This window comes from Thamnophis elegans, chromosome 8, assembly GCF_009769535.1.
Source record: "Thamnophis elegans isolate rThaEle1 chromosome 8, rThaEle1.pri, whole genome shotgun sequence".
NCBI lineage: Eukaryota > Metazoa > Chordata > Lepidosauria > Squamata > Colubridae > Thamnophis > Thamnophis elegans.
Window position 1 is genome coordinate 55,473,485 of NC_045548.1, and position 24,308 is coordinate 55,497,792.

Genomic DNA, 24,308 nt, shown 5'->3' on the forward strand with positions numbered 1-24,308 from the left:
AAACTGCCTTTGTTCTTGGTTTTGAAAGTTTATCCTTATTAAACTTTGTTTTATCTTGTTCACAATTTCTTGTTTTATCGTGTTCACCATTTAAATTTTTTTTTGTCCAGTATTTCTCCAAGAATATCAATTTTGTTTTTGCAAATTTGAATCAGAGCTGCGCATGCAGTATCAGTAAAAATTGCAGATTCTTATATAAATATTCTTCCAAAAAAAAGGGAAGACTAGCCATGAGGCATTAAAAATGACTAGATTATTTATTTAAATGTATGATAAATATATTCAATGTTTTTGAAGAAGGATATTCCCCAAACTAACCTTCCGGCCATACCATAAGCACACATACTCCCAAACTTCCTGCAGACTGCTCCTGAGGTAGTCAAGCATCACCTGGTCTAGTACTGCTCTTGGAAAGAAGCCACTGTCATGCATACCAATGCGATATCAGTAATTATATCTGCAATTTGTGGTGGTCTAAAACTTCAGTGTTAGATTCCTACTCATATTGGCATGAGCCCACAGCATTTGACAGTATTTGGCATCCAAACAAAATACTGGGCCAGACCTGAGCATTAAGCATATCATAGAAAACATACAGTGTTAAGTATAGTTTGGGATACACATTCTCATATTTAAGTTTTATCACATATTTAAAAAGTTCTACAAAAACATGTTCTAATTTGCAGCATCCTTTGCGGTTTTAGAAAAGGAGATTCTTAAGATTCATGGAGATGAAGGCTATGCAATAGTTTAGGACTTATTTTAAATGTATGGAACTTCGGTTCCTTATTAACATTTCTCTCAGAAATGTTTCCTCTCAGAAATTCAGGTAAGTTTTCAAATGAAGTTAAAATAGACAGGCTTCGAGACTTCTATTATGGGAAATATGCTGAGCATGGCATTTCTCCTATTCAGGCAAAATGTGATTAAAATGAAAGCCTTTCATCAGAAGAATGAAATAAAGAAACTTTATTGTCAATCCTGTTCTTTTACAACTGGGCACCTACAGACATGCAGACATTTGGAAGAATATTACTGATTCAATGGCTTTTGGGAGGGGGGTCACAAATTTCAATTGTCAAGGCTTCACAAAATCAATGGGAGAAAATATATTGTATTCTTATATTGCCAACATTATATTCTCAGGGCGTTGGATGAGGGCTACAAAAATTCCACATGTCTAAAACTCCTCTCTGTTTGTGCCAGTTGGGAACAAAGCCAGAACTCTGCTTTAGCAGAGGTAATAAGTTATGGCGCTACTGTCATAATATATAGCCTCATTCACAGGTTGTGCATTCAACTCTTATAATGTTATACATTCTATTTGTATTAAAGAAGGAAGTAAACAAATCTGCAAAAGTTGCATGATTAAGAATTTTAATACTATTTTTATTCTACATTTTTGCATCAGAAAAATAGAATAAAATAGCCAGAATGAAAAAATAATCTCACATATTTTTAAAGTTCCCTGTAATATATGGTATATTCATATCATGAAAGCATTTCATATTTCCTGCCCAAGAAATTCTACATATCCAGATAGATGTTTATCTTTCTTTTCATTCTAAATAGTACAGTGCCTATAGTTCATTCTAAATAGCACAAACTTCTCTTGCCTTCTCATTACCACATTTTCTAAAGCAGGGGTATCAATCTCAAGGCTCGCGGGCCGGATCCAGCCCGTGGGGCCACGCTGAAACAGCAAAGGACCAGCCCATGGTGCCTCTGCCAGTGAAGACAGAGCTCTGTTTTCACTGGCAGAGAGTTGCAGGAGGATGTCCCAGCCAAAAACGAAGCTTGGGAGCCCGTTTTCTCTGGCCGAGCGCTCGGGCCAATACTGACACCCCCAACACGCATGATGTCAAGCTGGCCATGCCCACCCTGGGCCCCAAGGTCAAGCACAACCCTATGCAGCCCTCAATGAAATTGAGTTTGACACCCATGTTCTAAAGCATTTATAATGAATCTAAAACATTGCTTAGTCCTAGAGATGTTTTGTACATATTTGTCTTACAACATACGTTTTCTATCATAATACATGACTCTATTCTTATTAGCTATTTTGTAATGTAAACTCACTTTCTAAGAATAAGTGGATTATTCTAAATCAGTCAAAGGCAATCATGAAATTATCCTTTCTAAACTACAGCTATTTCCTGAATTTCAAAGCTTTGTGGATTGTGTCCAGGGCGCAGATAATGGATCAAGAAAGGATTGTGATACTGAGTAAATAAGAGCCCATGAAACATTCTAAATTATTACTTTCCATCTGTCAAAGCCAGCTTGCCCATTACCAATGCTAGAATGCAAAATTTTCAGTTAAGATGGCAGATAATTAGCAAGTTTTCTCAACATGCACATAAACAAGTCTCATTTCAATATAGCCTTACATAAATGTCTAACAGAACAAAATGACATCCATGATTTCTGAAGAGCCATGTAACAGAAACTGTCTTTACCTTAGCATTTTATTCAGGACACAGCTCAAGTCAGAACTGGCTGAAAGTTTATGGCCTGAAGTAAAGGACAAGATAAGCACCCTTTGATATACATAAATAACTAGATTGGGAATTTAAATTCAATACTGAAAATATTGGCATGTAGTATTTCAAAATGTTCGTCTGAAAGTGCTAGATAAGTGGGACAAACTGAAGGAGAAAAATGGTCCATAGCCAAAAGAAGCAAGCGTTTTACACATGATGGAATTAGAGCAGATCCGTTCCAGGCTGAGCAAGGGAGTAGCAAACTTGGCTGATTCATGAAAATAGCAAATTATGTTAGCAGAGAACTATTCCTCCCAAAGGAGAACCAGGAGAAGAAAAAATAATACATGCTACACAAGAGATCAGTTGACCCACGGTTGCTATTTTGAAGGGACAACTCTGATTATTTTTTAAGTGCAGAAGAATAGCTATTACTTTAAAAAAAAAAAAAAAATTCCCTATCTAATTTCCCTTCGGCCACCAGGGTCCAAAATAATTATTCCATTTGTGTAGAAGGAAGGAATCCATGTGACTTTCAAGACACGTGCATTTTCCAATACATTTGCATATAATTGCAAAAAAGTATTCTTCAAACCTTTCTGGTTTTATGAATGACAGCAAAACTTACTAAGTTTCTAATTTACCATGTGAAAAGAGAAAGGAAAAAGAAGAGGAGGAGTATGATGCTTAAAAGCCCATACATACAGTATCTTTATGCATTTTAACGAATGTTCACAGTCCATGTAAACTTACTGACACTGTCAAAAAGACACAAGGGTAAAAATCTGGAGGTAACGTTTATATTGGCTCTCTTACTCTCCCATGGGAATCTCAATAATGAAAACTAACTCACATCTGGAAACAACCTTGGATTTAAGCAATGTTAAAAATGGACCATGCAAGCTAAAAATATATACTTTTTTAGGTCTATTTCTCAAGAAGGGAGCTACTCTTCATTTAAAATACACATCCTTAATTATTGCTTTGTAAAACATAAATCATAGTTTAACTCTGTTTTCATTCAGAGCCCTGAACATAAAGACAAATTTAAAAGTAATCCAGAATTTTTGTTTTAAAATTGCAAATTATGCACCATGAAGTTTTGCTCTACAGCTATGTCACAAACTATAACAGATGTGTTTTACCTCTGTTTAAATATTTAGTCAGCAAACTAAAGGGCTAAAAAGAGAAGGCCAGAGTGATTTAATTCTTAAATCAGGGTGGTCTATTGGTAACTTTTGGTACCATTGGTGTTGCTGTGGGAACAAAAATGAAACCAGGTGCCATCAAATTCAAGTTAAAGATTTTGTGCTTTTTTAAACAATCTTAAACTAAGTTTCCATAAACTCTTTAACTGATACTACTACAAAAATTGACTATTTTATAACAAGAAAGGAATTATAAGTTATCCATAGACCATCAAATTCTACCTGCAACAAATTTAAATTGATTGGCACCTATTCTTTATAAATAAGACTGTTATAAATATACATCATATTCACCAAAATACAGTATATATTGGTATTATGCTTCTTTGACTAAGCTAAAGTAAAGGCATTGCATAAAGGTTTTACCAGATTTAAATTTAATCTTACATTTTAAACTATCTTCTAGTCTAAATAATGTTTTTGTTTCAGCAGGCAATTACTGCATTGGACTTGTAAAAAGAAGAGCAAGATAGAAGCTTAATATTGTTCAGACTGTAAGGTTTTATCCCACTTTGTGATTAAAACTTTGAAAATAATCTCCCCTCCCCTCCCAAATACCCCCTGCATTTTAAAGAATAATATATTATAAACATGGATGTTTGCTGACCAAATTTCTACTTGTGATTTTATCAAATCAGTTTTTCTGTTAGAAATATTAAAAAACACTGATGTATGTTCATATTAATGTAAATCTGTAAATGTCTGCTATTTGTTTTTATAGACAATCACAGAAGTCACTGTCACATGCCCATTTATAGATAATCTAATATTCAACTGCATTTACAGAAAATACCTGGCAAATCTGAAATTAATTGAATAATAATAATTCAATTAAAATTTTGCATATTCTTTAGATGTATACATATTGTGCCATCAAATAGTCAATTCCTGGCAACTATATGGACTTTGGGCAATTTTCTGGGCAACGTTTTCAGAAGTAGTTTACTACTTAATTCTTCCTAGGGCCAAGAGGGAGTAACTGGCCCCAAAGCACCTAAACAACCTAAAATACCTTGGCCTCTAAGCTTGCATTGGTAACCAAAAAAAAACCCAGCACAGTCCAGAATTAAGAACAGAAAGAAACAAGGACTACCTCCCAAATATATAGAACGTACCTTGCAGATGAAAAACTAAAGTCAAGTTTATGATAAACATGAAGACATCCAAGAAATTTTCTTCACAATAATATAGGGGAGGATTAGCACCAAGATTTTTTTTTCATTTCCAATCTAATTCCAGAGTCTTGGGATCTCCTGAATGGCATGTCTTCCAAGAACTTTCAGCTTAGCTTTTTGCTTAGCTTTTTGTTATCAATCAGCCTAAGCTTTACTATAATTTAAAGAATGCCATTACACAATACAATGTTCCAATCAGTGGAAATAACATGACTTTTGTCTGAATTTATAACACAAGAGAGAGAGGCTCTATCTGTCAAAAAAAGGCAAGTAAAATGCATTTCAGTTCCAAGGAACAAATAAAACACCACAAACTTTGGTTTAGAACCCCAGCGTAAGCAGGTTTTTCCAACACTAGAAGCAAGTATGAGTTCCAGTAGCCCAAACCATGCCTTAGAAATAACCATATGAAACATATACTGTGATATATCAATATAGATATATTATTTAGGACCTGATATTGCCTGAATTTCAATAATAAATTTGATAAATTTTTTAAAAATATTATTATGATAAATAAAAATATATAATTAGCAGGAGTTTCAGAATGATAAAATTATGGAATACAGGAGTTCATCAGGACCTTTAAGATAATCTTGTTCAATCCATGACTACCACATCCCAATAGATGGCCTTCTAGTTTCTGTTAAAATACCTCCTGTGAATGAGGAAAGCTGTTACCATTAATTTTCCCTGTACTTAACCAAAACACATTCCCTGTTAAGTTCATTGTTTATTGTCCTATCTTCTGGAACAATTCTAAACATCTGATCTTGTCAACAAATTTGATATTCATATTTTCTAATCTCATCCACTTCATTTATAAATAAGGCGACAGGACACATCCTAGAAGACCTGAAGCTCTAACTCAACATTTATATCCAGCTTAACATGCAGCCACTGATTTTTGTTGAGTTGTTCAACCATATAATGGTAGCATAGTCCAACTCACTTTTTCCTCACCATTTCTATTATGATATCAGAGGAAATTTTGTTGGACATTTTATTGAAGTCAAAGTACAAATTGTTTATTACCTCCCTGTGGTCAGCTCAATTTTGAACTTTTGCAGTTCATGCTGCAAAATAATTTTTTCTTGCAGTTTGTCCCATCTAGAGATTTTAGTCTGTCACAACCTAAATATGCATGTATGCTGAGCAACCTTAAACCATTTGATGTACTACATACATTTATTTCTAACTTTTCTTTTAGAAAAAGCAAGTTGGCTTATTACCACACAATAATAATTAGCATTAAGCAAGATTTATTGCAGTGATGGCGAACCTATGACACGCGTGTCAGTGCTGACACGCGTAGCCACTTCGGGTGACACGCACATGCTCCCCAAACTTGTTTCAGCGGCAGCTCTCAGCCTGGGCGGCAGCGTCACGCAGGCTGTGGAAGGAGGAGGAGGAGGAGGAGGGAACCAACCAAAGAGAGGCTTTTACCGGGTCTGCGCCCCACAGCCAGGATCGTCCTTGCGCCTCAAGCCGCGTTTCTTCCTGCAAAGCCCTTCGGGCAACCCGAGAGTTCCGCTTGACGCCAGAAGGGCTTTGCAGGAAGAAACGCGGCTTGAGGCGCCAGGACGGTCCTGGCTGTGGGGCGCAGACTCGGTAAAAGCTCTCTTTGGTTCCCTCCTCCTCCCCCTCCTTCCACAGCCTGCGTGACGCTGCCGCCCAGGCTGAGAGCTGCCACTGCCGCTGCTGCACAACTGAGGGAGGGAGAGGGAAAGCAGAGGTAGCCTCAAATTCCACCGTTGGGACAGGGGAAAGGGCTTGTCCCTCAAGAGTGGGGGGGGATAGAGGTGGGAAGAAGGGGCCCGGCCTGTCCCCAGCGCCCCCCACAGACGGATTACGGATCGAACGCTTCTCTCTCTGCAGCCTTTTTCTGCAAGTCCCAGCTACTCAGCGGGGCGTCATCATTTCCGGGGGGTTGCAGTTTTCCAGCTCAGATATCAGGATCCGCCGGGATTAAGTGGGAGAAAACGCCGCTGGCCGAGCGGAACAAACACATCCAAAGGTTAATCTTATTTTACGAAAACACAACTTCCAAAAGTCGATCGTGGCCTCCGTCAAGAAGCTCTTCCCCCACCCACTCCCACCCATTCTGGGGTCTTGGTGTCCCTCGGCTAAAATCCACCCCGGAAAGCAGAACGGGGGCAGCCCTCCTGTAATTCTGGCTGGGTTAAAGAGCAGGACGCTGGGATGGAGGAGCCATATCACACCTTCATTCAAAGGGTGGGGAGGGGGAGGCCCGATAAAGTCCCTCCCTTGGGGTGTCTGAAGTCCCAGCTGAAGCAGCCGAAGGAAAAAGGATAAGCATCCGTCGCTGCCCAATGGCGCTTGGGGTAACCCCGCTGGGCAGAGCCAGTCGAGGCTCATCCTGCAAATGAGGGTTTCCTTTGGGGAGGGCCAGGTGGTTTCAAGCACCCCAAACAGCCAATCTCTCTCTCTCCGTCCCCCGTCCTTTGCTCCTGGGGCTGCAGAACTTTCCATGGGCTCAACAGTAATTGAGTAAAATTCTAAGCCACTGCAGTAGCTGCTTTTTGGTTTTATTTTTTTAAATATTTATCAGTCTCTCTTTTAGTTGAAGAGTTGAAGTCCACAAGGCTTAAAGCTGTCAGGTTTGAAGACCCCTGGGGTTTTTTTCCTAAAGGGTTAGGGGTGCAAGGGTCTTGTAACTTGACAGCTTTAAGACTTGCACGCTTCAATGCCAGACTTCCTGAGCCAACATTTTGGTTGCTAAGCAGGACCGTTGGTAAGTGATACTGATAATAATATCAAGGGCAACATACGAAATCGACTGATGAACAAAGAAGTTACTAAGCAGCTATGTTAAATAATTTGTTTTTGGTTTATTAAATACAATTATATTGCAATTATATATTTTTGTAGTTTAAACTATAAATTGCGCAAAATTATGTTTTTGTCGAAGTGACACACAACGCGAGTTATGCTCGATTTTTTGCCGATTTTTGACACACCACGCCAAAAAGGTTGCCCATCACTGATTTATTGAGCAATTTAACCACAAAGATTGTTGCATCAAATATATCTTCAACAAAGCTTAAAAATGTCAGGTTTCAATCCAAAGTATACAACAATGCAAAAGGAGACTTCTATTGACATCAGAGAATGAATAAGCTCTTAACTATTGCTAGGGTGTCTTTGAAATTAATAGCCCCAGCTTAAACATTTTCCTATTAAACATCCTGAAAAGAAATGAATAGAACCATGGAACTGTTCTTTTTTCAGATTAGCACTTGTAAGTATTTGAAATATGTAACAAAAATATACAGCATTACATGAAATTTACCATCATTATACTTCCTTTACAGTTATTTTAGTTAGGGTTTCAAGTTAAGTCGCTGGCGTGTAATTATGAAATTATTGTTCTGATCCTCTGCTTACTTTGAAAGTGATTAATCAAAGTCAGAGAAAGCCAACCATCAAGTCAAGTATGTTTCAAATTTCCTATTCAAGGATAAAACTAAAAAGATGAGCTAATTTTGTTTTAATTAAATCCTCATTTAGAAGTTTGAAATAAATGTTTTCTATTTAGGTTTCAATTAGACTTGAGTTGTAGTCCAGATTTCATATATTCTTTCCTTCTGCTACTCTATTACACATTCCCAATTATGTTTTCCTAGTTATACACACAACTACATAAAAGATTTCAAATATTTTTGTCTAGATTTAGTTAACAATATACATTTTAAGTCCCACAATTAAGGCTGTTTCCCAGAATTGCAGAAACCTGGCCAAGGCTCAGGTTTGTAAACTCAATGAAAAATTCCTGCCTAGTCAATTATATTTCTTTTCAGACTGGCATGCATTTTCCCATTTAAAACAGGAAAGAGGAAGAAAGACAAAGCCCCAGCCAATCTGGAAAACGATTGTGCTCTGGGCAAAATCAGTTTCAAACACCAACAACTTTAGGAAAGGGGGGGGGGATTCCTTTCTCACCACTCAACATTCTCTATAACATCATATGAAAAGACAGGAGTGTCTTTATTCTTTCATTAGAACAAAGTATGGTATTTGCCAAACTTAGTGTTTCTCCAGTGTATTTGACTGGAGTCAGGTTCCCATGCTCCAAAAGCATCTGTGAAGGATGCTTCTTTTTTAAAAAAATTCTTCCTATCTAAATCTAGGAAAGGATTCTAGATGAAAGTACACTATGGAAGTTAAATGCAGTTTGTACAGATCTGTGCAAAAAGATATGCTATAATATTTTCATTTTGGATGCAAGCACTAAAGGAACGCATAGTGCAGCAAAGCATGAAGTTAAATGGTGGTCCCAATTACTAATAAATCATTTTAAAGTTCTACTGTACTTTTAAATTTTTCTAAGATTATTACTCAGTTCTAATCAGAATAAGTGTAACATATTTTTAAAATAATAAATGCATCCTCAAAGTTAAACATTGCCATGTTTATTGAATTTTGTGATTTAGACCTCACAAGGTGATCAATAAAAATTTCAATGTATACTGTTGATCATGATCTATTGTTTTGAATTGATTGAAAAGTGGAATATATGTCTCTTTTTCCATAAACATTAACTCCAAGCATGCTTTGCAGTAGCCTCTTCAAAAGCAATTAACCTCCCTAGAGGAATCAGGGGTGGATCAATGGAGGAGTTATAATGTGAGTAAACAATCTGCAGTGGCAGCTTTATAGGAAACTACAATTTCAGGTGCAGTGGTCTTTGTAGAACAAAGGTAAGAATATACTTTCTTATGTTTTAATTACCAATCATGTTATATATTACTCAGCATTATCTTGGGAATTTGGAAGAATATCCAGTTGCCGAATATTACTCCAATCATAAAAAGGAGGGGGATGTTAGAAGACTACAGCCAAAAGTGTTCAAAGATAACATTGTTTTCCCTGCACTTTTTATTAGGATACCAGTTTCCAATGGAAAGCCCCAATTTAGGATAAAGCTATAAGGCAATATAAACAACATCAAGAACTCTTGAGAAAGGCAGCTGCTTGTAAGATACACTGGAAAGAAACTAGTGATCACAAGCAGATTAGTCCATGGTGGCAGTGACACAAGCTAAGCAGGAGGTATGGATAATCTGGGTAAGTGCCATGGAAAAATAAATATCATGATTGGACTTCAGGCAAATGGAAACATTTCAAATTGGCTTCCTACGGTATTCTGTGGAACATATGATGTCCACATGTCCATTACCAACAATTTCAGCACAGAACACAATAAAAGACAAATGCTGGATATATTTTCAAGATATTGCATTACAAGCCTCTCTCAAGACAAAAAAAGCATAAATTAGGGGAGGGGGCAAATTTGCAATGCTAGCTTACTTATACAAAAGGCTGGCAATCTTTTCTTGGAGCACCACCAGGATTGAAGCCTTTTTGGAAAGCTTATGTGGGTGTAATTTAAAGGATAAAGGAAGGAACATTAAAAGTTATCCCAGAGTTAGGTTCCAACAGGGCTTCAGAGGCTTCCCCTCTATTTTTTGCTATGCTAAATACTTGCAAGGTTGATACGGATTCTATATCCCTTAATTCTTGGTATAGAACATGTATGAATGTTTTATATCCAGACACAATGCATATATGAAATTCATTCATCAAAGTAAACTTTGCCATTTTGGGTTTTCCAGGATTATCCATGTGGGAACTGTATGAATGGAATGTTTTTGTGTGTATATGCACACATAAATACACATGCACATATACATATGCTTAAGAGCATTTTGAAGTAGAATGCGTTTTTACTTTCAAATTTGTCTATTAACAGGACCACTGAAATGTTAAATGTATGCAGTCATTAACCTTAATATCAGATAACCGTAATATTTTCTGCCTTACAGTCAGAAAAATGGTCAAATAGGTGATTCCCTGACTGAATTTAGACCTCCATAACATTTCTCTTCAAACACTTTTCTCCCAATATCAATGCAAAGGTAAGCAACATAGTTCGAGCAGAAAATTGCTTGGGGAAAAGAAAGTGCAAGTGGAAAGAATTTCAGCTTTCATTATTCATGCAAATGTTGTTCAAGACAAAAATACCCAGTCCAGTCTCAGTTTAAATATGTTAAACATAATCCATATTTAAGCAGCTATCATTACATCTGCCTGAGCCCTGAAGTTTGTTTTAATTTAGAATATGGCACCATAATCTCCAACAAACTAGCAGAGTGCAATGGTTAAGATTTTGGAGTAGCATGAAGAGGGCCCAGGTTTGTGGGCTACCCTCAGCCACAGTAGTTCACAAGGTGACTTTGGATCAATCACCACTTTACATACTAATAACATATAATTCTCACCACAAAGAGAAAAATAAAAGGGATAGCTTACTATGTATGCCTACTTTGAGCTATAGAAGGAAAAATAGAATATAAATATAAATTAATCTTTAAAATCTTTTACAAAGCAAACATTTGCAGAAATATGAAGTTTTACAACCAGTTTACAGCACTCTGATTGCCACCTCCTTTCCAGCCATCAGAATATGTTCATTTTATATAAAGAACTGATATATATTCCCATACCCATAGCCCTACAGTTCTTTTAATAGTGTCTTTCAATCCAAAATCCTTTCCTTACCTTTGCACAAATTTTAGCACAACTCCTTGAGTAGCTAGTGTGTGGTTAGAAAGAGGAAGCTATGCTTGTTTGCATGGAATCTGCTATTTCCGCCCCTGCCAAAACACTTGTTTAAAAAGTCATGTAATATCTCTATTAGACTGTAAATGCAATTGACAAGGAAATGGCCTACTGACAAAGCATTACCTTTGTGGCAGCGCCAACCAGCCTACAGCAAAATAGCATACAGAATAACTTCAGCATGCATTCCCAAGTAACAAAACAGTGTTTTACATAAATACCACAGAATCTAAGCAAGATCCAGAAAAAGCAATGAAAGTTTGCCCAAGCTTTCATGCTTGCCTGTATCAATTGAATGTCTTAACTAAAACAAAATAGAAAAGCATCTACATATGTCCAGGAATCTTATGAAGTTGGATCATATAACACTGGGAAAACTATCACAACTGAAATCTGTGTATTTCTTCTTAACCACTGTAACAACTCTCTAATAAAAATTAAGAAGAACTATGGGATATCAAATATACAAAAGAATATTAACTGCATACAAGCCCTTAAAGACCAGAACACAAATTATTAACAAGAACATGTGTTCCGTGTAAAACAGAATTGTTTTTTTTTTAAAAAAAGGTTTTGTCCTTTAATACATTTGATTACAAGGATTAAAAAGCTTCACAATCTGTCAGTTTGAAAAATTGACCCTTTAGTTAAAAGTAGCTATTTAATAAAATGGTAAGTTATATTTTATAAAAGATTATATCTGAAATTTTTGCTCTGGGAATTTGTTTATATAGGTCCCTTAAAGTATTAACATATAGTTCCTTTAAATTATTCAAGAAATGTTGATGTCCTGTAAAGAAATACTTTTAATATAATTCTTTTCATTTAGTGCCTTTTATAAGCAATTATGTTAAAATTATAAGCAATTATGTTAAAATTATAAGCAATTATGTTAAAATTATAAGCAATTATGTTAAAATTATAAGCAATTATGTTAAAATTATAAGCAATTATGTTAAAATTATAAGCAATTATGTTAAAATTATTCCAGATATTCTCAAGAAAATATTTTATTTATTTAATTTATAAGCCACCCCTCCCACAAAAAAGGCGACTCTGTGTAGCTTAAGGTAAAGATAAAGGTTCCCCTCGCATATATGTGCTAGTCGTTCCCAACTGTCTGAAGACATCTCTGTGGTCAGGTGGCCAGCATGACTAAACACCAAAGGCACACAGAACGCTGTTACCTTCCCATCAAAGGTGGTCCCTATTTTTCTACTTGCATTTTTTACATGCTTTTGAACTGCTAGTTTGGCAAAAACTGAGACAAGAAACGGGAGCTTAGTGCTGTTACGCAGCACTAAGGATTCAAAACGCCGAACAGCCGAGCTTTCTGATTGATAAGCTCAGCGTCTTAGCCACTGAGCATTCCTCTGCGTAGCTTACAAACAGTAAAAAGATGAATATAGAAGCAACTACAATTGCAATTGTTATACTATATAAAATATTAAATGGAAGTATTGTTTAACCATTATAGACAATATCTAGCATTATTGTGAATGTCTCTGTTTCTAACATGTCTTATTATGAATTGTTGGTTCATATTGGTCCACTAGTTTAGACATTGCACTGAGCAATAAACTATGATTTACAAAGCACAGCTGCTAGATTCATACAATACAGTCTTTTCCTACTATTGCAATCAAGCATTTTTCTTACTAGTAGGACACAAGAACAGAAACTAAATGTTAAAAATAATATATTTAACAGCCCAAGTATAGATTTAAAGCTTTTTTCCCAATGATAGGTGTTTAATTCTGAAGGGTTTTCCTCCTTATACTAGAAAGGAAGCCATGCTCCCTCAGGAAGTACCTTTAAAAATATGATGAGACTTACACAAATGATTTTGGAGGAAATAATAACCCGACTGAAAAATTTGAAGTCTTGAGTTTAGAATTTAAAAATATATAAAGTTCTTCTCTCTCTTTCTCATTATGCTCTGTTATCCACAGTTTCAACATCCTTGAGTGAAACATAATGACATCTAAAGGATATGCTCTGGCTTGAGAAAGTAGTTGCAATTTAATATCTGAGACTACGGACAATTAGTCTCCTTTCTAATTATGAATCAAATAATATTGCCTATTAGCTCAAGAAAAAAGAACTTGTCACTATCACCTCTATCCCTAACCTTAAAAAAACACAATTATTTATCAGCTATGATATTTAAAAACTGTGCTGAATGGGTACAATTACTGTCCCTTATGAATGCTAGCTGTACTTGTATCAAAGTGACAACTCCTAAATGCCAAAATTAGCTAACACATAAGCAAATGTCAAAAAGGAATCATAACAATAAAAATGGCATTTTAAAAAAATAGTTGCACACTTAAAATGTATTACACAATTTAAAGCAGCAATTATTTTTCCTAAACCCTGTTTGAAAACTTTCCTTATATCATAAGCATAAGCATAGCATAAAATACTTTAACACCCTCTGTCACTGTAACAATTTCATAAAAATGCAGTTTAGCCAAGTACTGCTTCTACTTTTCAATGAAAACAGCTTACAAAGCTATTATACAAAAACTCACAATTTCTGTTTCTTACCCTCATTGGATGAATATCAGCATATGGTGGCTTTCCTTCAGCCATTTCTATTGAAGTAATACCAAGGGACCAGATGTCTGCCACACAGTTATAACCAATTTCTTGTATTACTTCTGGAGCCATCCAAAATGGAGTACCTATGACGGTGTTGCGTTTAGCCATTGTATCCTGTAATACAATTATTTAACTTAACACAAAGTGTGCAGCATTTTTGGACTGACGATAACTCAACATGCTCACATGCATGAAAAGACAATCACACCAGCCTCTGTAATCATGAAGCATCCCCAAACCTCTGAACTTACACTTAACAGTAACAACCATCAGTCAAAGGTTTTTCTTTACTAGTTTATCACTCAAAGTTAAAATCAATTTGTTCAATAGAATCCTGCACTAAACTGTTTACATTATGATCATTAACAATAGCACTAGCATTTAGATTTACTCTGTTTCTCCAAAAATATGAACCCCCCCCCCCCAGATAATAAGCCCAATCGGGCTTTTGAGCACTTGTGGTAAAATAAGCCCTTCCCTGAAAATAAGCCCTTCCTGAAAATATTGCAACAGCAGCAGCCATGAGGTGACCACGCTTGCCACCTCCTGCATCTCAAAAATAATAAGACCTCCCCAAAAATAAGGCCAAGTGCTTATTTTGGGGGGTCAAAAAAAAATAAGGCCCTGCCTTATTTTGGGGAAAACATGGTACATACCACTCCATAATGTTTTACAGCATTCTCTGAGCAGTTTACAATTGCCCTCAACAATCTGGATCCTTTTTTTACTGATCTCTGAAGGATGGAAAGCTGAGTCAACCTTGAGTTGGTCAGGATCAAACTTTTGGCTTTGGGCAGAATTAGCCTGCAGTACTGCATTCTAACCACTGCGCCACCACAGCTTCTCTAACATTATCTTTCAGAGCATTATAAAATATATATAGTAAGTTGAACTTAATTCAAAATTTATACAGGAAATCACTGTTTGGACGAACATTGAAAATGCCCCTAAACAACTAATGCTGCAACTGTACCTAACCGAGAACTTTAATCTTCAAATTGTTCTACATTACAGAAAAAGACTTAAGAAACAATGAACTTAAACCTTCTTTAGAATTATCCTGCTTAATGCTGCAATTCAAGAGCTCATTGGACAAAGCTGCCTCTACCAATATACACCACATATGAACTGTAAATAATCCCATAAAATTGCTGTCAAACTGATTTTAATTGGAAAAACACTTACACGACCTCACTACTTAAAGACATGTTATCTTTCAAAAGCCTCTGATATCTTATTACTGAAAAATAGCAAATACAATATTTATTTGTTGAGTGCACTAACATATAAAATATATTTTATTTTTTACACTTACAGTTAACTGTCCAGCCACTCCAAAATCAGCTAACTTGGCATGCCCTTCAGTATTCAAGAGAATGTTCCCAGCCTTTATATCTCTATGTATTTTTCTCATGAAGTGCAAATATTCAAGTCCTTTAAGGGTAGATTTAAGAATGGTTGCAATTTCATCTTCTGTAAGCTGTTAAAAAAAAGTACCAAGATTGCTCTTTGGTATACTCACATTCAAAGTGATTGCACATTTATATAAACACAGTGAATCAAACTACAACACAAAATTACTCATGTGGCATACAAATAGCGTACAAAATATTTGTTAATTGTAGTAAGTAAGGCTTTATCAAGGATCCATTCATGCCATCTAGATTCTTTAAGACTACATAAAATTGTGAATCAGTCAACAAGTTCAGGAAGGAGAAAGAAGTATTAACAACAAACACTACAGATTAAAACCTAAACAATTACCTAAGAAGAAATGCCTAAGAGATTGTAAGAATTTATGTCAGGATTTTGAATTGAACTCAATTTTCTATATATTCGAAATGAAATTTAGTAAGTTTAGGGTGAAAACTCTTCAGATACTATAACTTTGGGATATAGAGTTACACCAAAAAAGGAAACATAAATTTCAATATGATATATCACAATTAGAGCCCCATTTCATAGATACGCAGTTATCCAATTATTTTTCTTAAGATGAAGCTAACTCAAAATTTTCTAAAATAATGTTTATTCATACATGTTTATTCTTTCTAAATGTTTATTCTATTTCTGCTTTAAATTTCATTTGGGCTTTACTAAAGCCCAAATTTTCTAAGAGGTCCCCAAGAGGGTGTGCCTAAGCGCACCAGCATGCCTACCGTCCCTGTCCTACTGTCCCAATTGATATGTACCGTATTTTTCAGAGTATAAGACGCACCTTTTTCCCAAAAAAAAGAGGCTGAAAATCTGGGTGTGAAATCTGAATACAGCATTTTTTGCCTCCCAAAACCCTGCCCCCTTCACCAAAATGGCCTTGCATAGCCTTTAGGAGGCTTTCAGAGTGCTCCAGGGGGCTGGGGAAGGCAGAAATAAGCAAAAAAATGGGTCATTTTTGCTTAATTTTGCCCCCAGCCCCCAGGTGCACTCTATAAACCTCCAAAAGGATATTCATGCCCTTTTTTAAAAAAAAATGGGCCATTTTGGGAGGTCTGCAGAGTGCAAAAACTTTTTTTTATTTGCCTCTTCAAAATTTTGGCGCGTCTTATACTTCAGTGCATCTTATACTCTGAAAAATACGGTACTCATTTTATGTGTTCATGGCCATGTTATACTTATTGATATCCATCTATTTGTACCAATCTCATGCGAAAATGTCCCTGTCTATATTAATACTTGTTACCTTGTACATGTTGATAAATATATGTTTAAGTTTGTGGTATATGTATGCTTTTTTATTTTTGTACTGAACTCAATTAAGATTATATCAAATGAAATGAAATAACATTGCATAAATATAATTTGCCAATACCATCCAAAATCCTTGTGTCACTACAATAGAAATAAATCATTTTTCACAGAAGTTGTTTCTAAACCAGCCATCTCTGATTTCAAGATTCATGCTTTAAGTGGTTTAAGTGTTTTGTGTTTGTCCCTTCAAAATACATACCAAATTTGAAGAACAATTTGATGTGGCAATAAATAAAGTACTCAAAACTAAATTCAGGAAGGTAAAAATAATTTAAGATAATAAAAATAATACTGAAGTGACTTAAATAGAGCAATGATAGAGATACCAGTTAGAACAAATACCAGTAGAATATTTTTTAAAAGCAGAGATATTTTTAACAGGGTGTTTTTTAAGGGAAAATCAAACAGTTTTTAATGTTAATGTTAATGAATGTGAGTTAAGATATATTGAAGGAATATAGTCTCATTTCAGTTATCCAATTTTCAGTTAAATTATCCAATTTGTACATTCAAAATCTGAGTCTAATCTTATTTGTGAGCCAATGAATTTAAAATGGCATGAGAAAATCTAAATCCCTTTTTGAAATATTCTTGTCAAAATTTGACAAAGTACTGGCAAAATTAACATCATCCCCTTCTTTCAAATGCTCTTTACAGGACATCAACATTTCTTGAAGAATTTAAAGGAACTATATGTTAATACTTCAAGGGACCTATATAAACAAATTCCTAGAGCAAAAATTTCAGATATAATCTTTTATAAAATATAACTTACCGTTTTATTTCGTAATCTAATTATGTCAGAGACAGAACCAGCTCCACAGTACTCCATAACAATCCAGAGGTCAGTGTTCTTAAAATAGCTGCCATAGTACTTGACAACAAAAGGACTAAACATAAAAACATGGCTGTCAACATATTGAAGTTAATCTTTAAATATATTAGGAAGCAGTTCAATATTTTTTCTCTGAGCAGTTGCCCCATTTTTAAATGTTGTAAGATGTATTAATCTTCAGAGAACAAAACAAACTTACTGAGCACCTGAGAATGATAAAGCCCTTAACACATATTACTCACCAATTTGTATAAGAGCACGTCTTTTCAAATATTTGTATAAGACAAGAGTAAGGGAAATATTCTCAACTGAAAAGTATCCATATATGCAAGTAAGTGCAATTTGAAAAATAGGTGGGTTTTTTTCTGGAAGATAAAATATGACTACCACTATCCAAAAATCTGTATATTTGTTTAGCAAAGAGAGATCCAATTTCCCCATTAAGATGACGCAAATGATTTTACAAGCTTTTGAGTTTTTACCCCCCAAAAAAGTCAGAAAGTAATTCAGAATTTTGCATGAGGTTTGCAAACCAGGCAATATATTGAGTCTACTGACTGAATGCTTCTGCCTATAGCTTCTAGCACAACTGTTGATCAACTGCCCCAAACATCACACTGACACCAAGGAAACCTTATGCACAACACCCTTTGTGGTTTCCAATTTCCAATCAGCAAGGGAGTTTCAGGCGCATGTCTGTCCACAATTCACAATTAACTGACTGTTCAAAATGCTCCCTAAGGTATTTATTGAACTACCAAGTTATCTTGAGTGAGAACACCTGTTTTATATGCAGAGGGCCCTAAGATCATTATTTCAATCTCCAAGTAGAGTTGGGGGGGGGGGGGGGGGCAAAAACAAACCATGCCTGAAGCTCTGCAGAATACCAAATGGTCAGTGTTAACCGTTTCTGTCTAGATAGACCGTAATCCAACTCAACAGAAGTGAGTCCATCACTCATCCATAAAGCTATCAGACAATAAATACTGGATAATGGCAGAATTTAAAGCTTCCAATCTCTTGAACCTAGGAGCTTTCAAGTTAGAGGGAACCTTTTTTTAAATTTTACTATCAAGTTATGTACACCTATTACTATCTCATACTAATACCATGATGACTTCTCAACACCGATAAATGATCATCAACAGCCATCTGATCTAACTCTAAATAAAATACCTAACTTTAAATAAAAGTACCCTAACATTCTTATCAGAGATATATAGTAGACTTTAAACCTTCTACCTTACAACTGTGTTATTCCTAAGATACCATACTTTGGGACCATCACCATAACAAATTCTGACAACCTTAACAACCTGCAATAAAGAGAGTGATTAAAGAACTGCCGAAGTATATGATATTTGAAAATTTAGAGTCAAGTAGTTTTCTTCCAAATTTGAAAGTCAGGTTATGTTAGTCTTATTTTAACTACTGTGTGTTTTTGAGCATTTGTAATTTGTCCATAAAGATCTTTACTGATATAAAACAAACCTCAAAAGAAAAAGAGTTTTTTCTCCCTGCAAATATTTTACAAGGGAGCGATTCACCAATATTTTACTAAGGGCACACCCTTATCTTTGTTCATCACCTATAAATCACTGTCAACTTTGGCATGTAAAGAAACCCCACTTAATCCTTTGTACTATATTGTCTACCTTTGCAATCTATCTGAAGAACCATTTATAAAGCTCCAATGTTACTCTTACACAAATAACTCTGCTATGGTGTAAGAAACTTCTGCATGGTAATATCTTGGCTTTTTTTCTCTTTGATTTATTATCCTCAGAGTTTGTCTCAATTAATAAATAAAAAATAAGCATTTCTTTGAAACAATCACATTTACCAAAAATACAGTAAAATTTTCAAGGTTTTCAATCTGATATAAACAGATTGAACATAAATAACATTAAATTGAGAGCCATTGTATATGGAACATACTAAATGGGACAGTTGTGCTTATTTAAAAATGGTTAAAAAAAAGTGAGCACAATATCTTTTACCCATTAAATCAGGCAATTATTTTTCAAGCTATTATGTGACCTGTAAAAAGCTGCAGATGCTTTAAGGAATCATTAAAATTAATCTGACTCTTAAAATAGCCACTTTGTTTTCAGGTACAGATGACGATCAGAAAAACTATGTAAATAGAAGAGGCAAATACTGTGCTCACATGAAGCCCTAAAAATTCTTCCAAATCATTGCCAAGCATGCATACACCTATCTTCTGATTAAGTCAGTTCATAGACAGTCCTATCTCATCTTACATAATAGTATATCTCATTAGAAAACAGCTTTTTATTTATGCACACACATTTCTTCTACTGGTTATTTCATTTCAATATTTATCTTCCTCCTGATTTTAAGGAGTCAATGCAATTAAGATGTTGGGCTTGTTGGCTGGAAAGCCAGGAGTCCAGGTTTGAGAAGCAAAGTGCCCCAGCTCTTTCCAAGTTAGCAGTTTGAAAGCACACAAATGTACCACTTTGGTAGGAAAATAACAGCATTCTGTGATGTCATGCTGGCCAAATAACAATGGAAATGTATTCAGAAAGTGCTGGCTCTTTGGCCTTAAAACAGAGGTGAGCACCGCATTGAATAGTGGAGTAAAATCTGCAGGGATCTTCACTTATTTTTTAACTTGATTTTAAGAATGATCAGTAAAAAATTGCACATTTTAAGATGGATACAAATAGAACCAATTACCTAGGAATCTAATAGTTTTCCTTAACTAGTTTTTCAGGCAGCTACTGTATCTGGCACAAATATTTTAATTCTGTACTCTTGCACTGAACAGAGAATTGGTCTCAAAGACCTAAATTGACCCTTTGAATTCCATAATTCTTTATCATATGCACAGCATTTGCCAGAATTAAACATTTACAACTTTTCATAAAACCAAGAAATATTGCAACAGTTGTGTTTTCACACTCTTACCTTCATAAATTCATTTTATCCATTCATTTATAACCAGCAAGCAGGAAAATAGAAAAGCAAATAAAGCATCTAAATTTTTATCACCTTATTTTAAAAAGTCAAGTGGCCTTCAGATTCTGCTTGCATTTTTAATACATCACTATCTAATTTTTTTTAATGGCAGAATTTACATTATAAATTGATCCATACCTGTCACATTGTTGCATTATGGAAATTTCTTTAATTATTTCCTGTAGATCTGATTCAACGGGGACTTGTTTAATTGCTACGACTTGTCCCGATTCCTTATGAATTGCTTTAAAAACACTGCCATAAGACCTGAAAGGGAAATATTAATTTATGCTATTAATAATAAAATCACCATGCCCACTCAAGCCACTGATTGCAAAAGTTTCTGCAATAAAAATGTTTATTGCTTTTACACAACATTAACTCCAGAGTTATGTAGTATAAGAGGAAGAATAAACAAGCTTGCATCACAGTTCAATGTGGCTTTTCGTTACTTAACCATTGTATGTTGTTACATAATTGTACATATACTTTATTTCTTAATTACTTTCATTTTGCATTAGCTGCCTGTTTATTTTTCCTGTCAGTTCCTGTTCAGCAAAACGATGGAAAACAATGTCTTTCCTCTTCAAGTAACCAGTGAGCAGTCTAATGGCAGGAAGAAACCAGCACCCTATAAAGCTTAGGTATTAACCTTTTCAGAATTGCAAAGAGGATGAACTCGGATATCCCAATGCATTCCCAGCAACCATATTAAAATTACTGTTTTCTGAAAAAATGATAGTGCCTCCCTCTTAAGCAGGGGCACCGACATTTTAAACAGAAATGCACTGAACATTTGGAGAACGAACCCACTGTTAGCATGCATATACACCAGTGATCCCCAACCCCCGGTCCGCGGACCGGTGCCGGGCCGTGGAGTACCTGGCACCGGGCCGTGCAGCGGCCGGGGGCCATGATCGCTGCAGCGGCCGGGGGCCATGATCGCTGCAGCGGCCGGGGCCCATGATCGCTGCAGTGGCCGGGGGCCATAGTTTCTTTCTGTATGCAAATTAGGGCTAACTGGCACAAGGGGTGTTACTGGACCGCTGGTGGCACTCTGACGTCACCAGCGGCCCACCGCCCCCCTGTGTCCAGCGCCGCCCTTCTCATTCCTTTTCAGCGCTTCAGCGCTGGCCGATTCCTGAAAAAAACCTAAGAGCGCCTGCGCAGCTACGTAGGGCTAGCGTAGACAGCGCTAGTAGCGTAGCCTTGCACTTTATATTTATGTAATTGTATTTTATTTTGTAAGGCATGTTTAAATACAATAAAATAAAAGTTGTTTAATCAAAACAATCTGATATATAAACAATCAATGTGTCGTCGCGAACAATGCCCCCCCACTCCTGCGCGCGCTCAGCGGGCCACGGTAAAATTATCAAAGGCTGACTGGTCCGCGGCGATAAAAAGGTTGGGGACCACCGATATACACAATTCATCCTCCAAAAGGTCTATCTTTTTAGTCCTTGACTGATAATTGAACCCAGAATTTCCATCGCTAAGCAAGGCAGCTATTAAGTGAGCTTTGCCCCATTTTACCACCCTTCTTGCCACAGCTGTTAAGCAAATCACTACAATAGTTAAGCGAATGATTTAGTTCAGGGGTGTCAAACTTGCAGCATCACAGCAGTGTCATGTGACATATTGGGATTCTTTTCCCCTTCACTAAACTGGTGGGGGGAGAACATGAGGCATACGGCTCACGAGTTTGACACCCCTAATTTGGTTGTCTTTCTACTCTTGCATCGGGCTTCCCGCCCCCCCCCCCCCCTTTGACTTGTCAGAAGCTAGCTGAGGTGGTTACAAATGGTGATCACATGACCCTGGGAAAAGGTAACCATCATAAATACATGCCAATTGCCACGCAGCCAAATTTTGATCACATGACCATAGGGCTGATGCCGGGATCATAAGTGGGGAAAACTACTGTAAGTCACTTTTTTCAGCACCGTTGTAAATGTAAACAATTCCTAAATGAATGGTTGTAAGTTGAGGACTACTTGCATATGGTTGCAAAGAGTTCACACTGACTTGATGGCACATAAGCAATCACACAATTAATATGCAAAATCAAGAGCATTAGAAGAATGCACACATTTTTTCTTAACTTTTAGCTTTCATTTAGGCTTTTTACATACTTTCCACCAATATATGCATTTTGTAACTATCTGGCCATCATGCCATTCCTTTAGGGTAATACATTAAACACAAAAAGAAATAAATAATTTTTAACTTAAAAAAATAAGGGCATAAAAAGAGGATGATGTACGGCTAAATCTAGTTTGAATCAATACAATTTCCTATACCAGTCTTATATCTTTCTAATCTTGCAACTCATTTCTCTTTTTGTCCATATATTATTTCATTTCTTTTATTCTTTAAACTTCCCACCTCTTCTCTTTTGGAGGACCTCATCAATTTCTTCCAACCATGATGTTTGGCCTTTCCCTTTCTCTTCTCTATATATTTAGTCTGTAATGTGATTTTTCACTATATGAACAAATCTCAACATATTTTTTTAATATTTATCACTCACTTAGTCCAATGTACACTATTTACATATGTTAAATCATCCTGAATATGGTAAAGGTAATGTACAGTAGATGCAATTGCTCATCTGGACTACCTTAGGTGCTACAGAATTATACATTATTTCAAGGGGATATTCAGATGGCATTTGGTTTCCTGACATCCATTAAACAGGGATATACTAAATCAATATTTCAATATATTACATCATATCAGAAAGAATATACAGATACAGAATATTTTATTCATTAGTAAACATTTCCCAAAGGCTCCAAAAAAGCCCTTTAAAAACCTTAATATCAGTTTAACTGGAAAAAGAAGTTCAAGTGTATTTCATTCATTTGGGAACTTAATTAATATAGAAAAAAACCAACTAATTTGAGCTGATAAGAATGACATGTACCCTCTCATTCTACAGCTTCATTTACTGTCACGCCTGCTCTAAATTCCTCCCTTCTCTAAAGCAGGTTTTAAGTGGGAGAAGGCTTCACAGGAAAGGAAAAAATATCATCATGTAAACAAATTTTCAATTACATAATACCAGAATTCACTTTAATGTTAAGGATTTTTCTTAATCATTTTCTTCATTTTTTAAATTAAAAAGTGTTACTCAGAATTAACATTTATCTAAGACAGTTCTCAAAGTATGGGGAAAGTAGGATACATACTTTCCAAGGGGAAAGAATGTATTGCAAAGAAAAATAAGGCTACTGGACAAACTATTTTAAATTGGTAATGCCAGGAACTCTCTCTCTGAAAGAACCAATTCTCATGTGGCACAGCTAACCCCATGGAAAGACTGACTACAATAAATGCATAATTACTTATATTCTGGAAATCGTTGTAAATGCCTTCCTGGTCATTGCAAAGAAAGCTTACAAGTCCCCTGCAAGGCTCAATTGGGATTGGTGTTGTAATAGATTTAACTGGTGGTATGGATCCTACTCTCTCTGTCTTCATCCATCTTTCTCTTCTATTGAATATTGAAATGGGGAGAGAAGAAGCAGTCCTTGAAGTTATATGCTTCTGGAGCTCTTATCCAATGAACAAGGGAATACAGCAGCATAGTAGGCTTCCCACAATTATAACTGGATCTGTGAAA

General features: G+C 35.8%; 1 protein-coding gene across 1 annotated transcript in view; it reads right to left on the reverse strand.

The window, feature by feature from the left end:
• Nucleotides 1–24,308, reverse strand: part of STK3 (serine/threonine kinase 3) — a 112,240-nt gene that overhangs the window by 80,764 nt on the left and 7,168 nt on the right. The window contains exons 3-6 of the mRNA XM_032223242.1: nt 20,819–20,947; nt 17,636–17,750; nt 15,428–15,592; nt 14,059–14,226 (exon numbers count right to left, since the gene is read on the reverse strand). Of these exons, the coding sequence (XP_032079133.1) occupies nt 14,059–14,226; nt 15,428–15,592; nt 17,636–17,750; nt 20,819–20,947 (577 nt within the window). The remainder of the gene's footprint in view (nt 1–14,058; nt 14,227–15,427; nt 15,593–17,635; nt 17,751–20,818; nt 20,948–24,308) is intronic.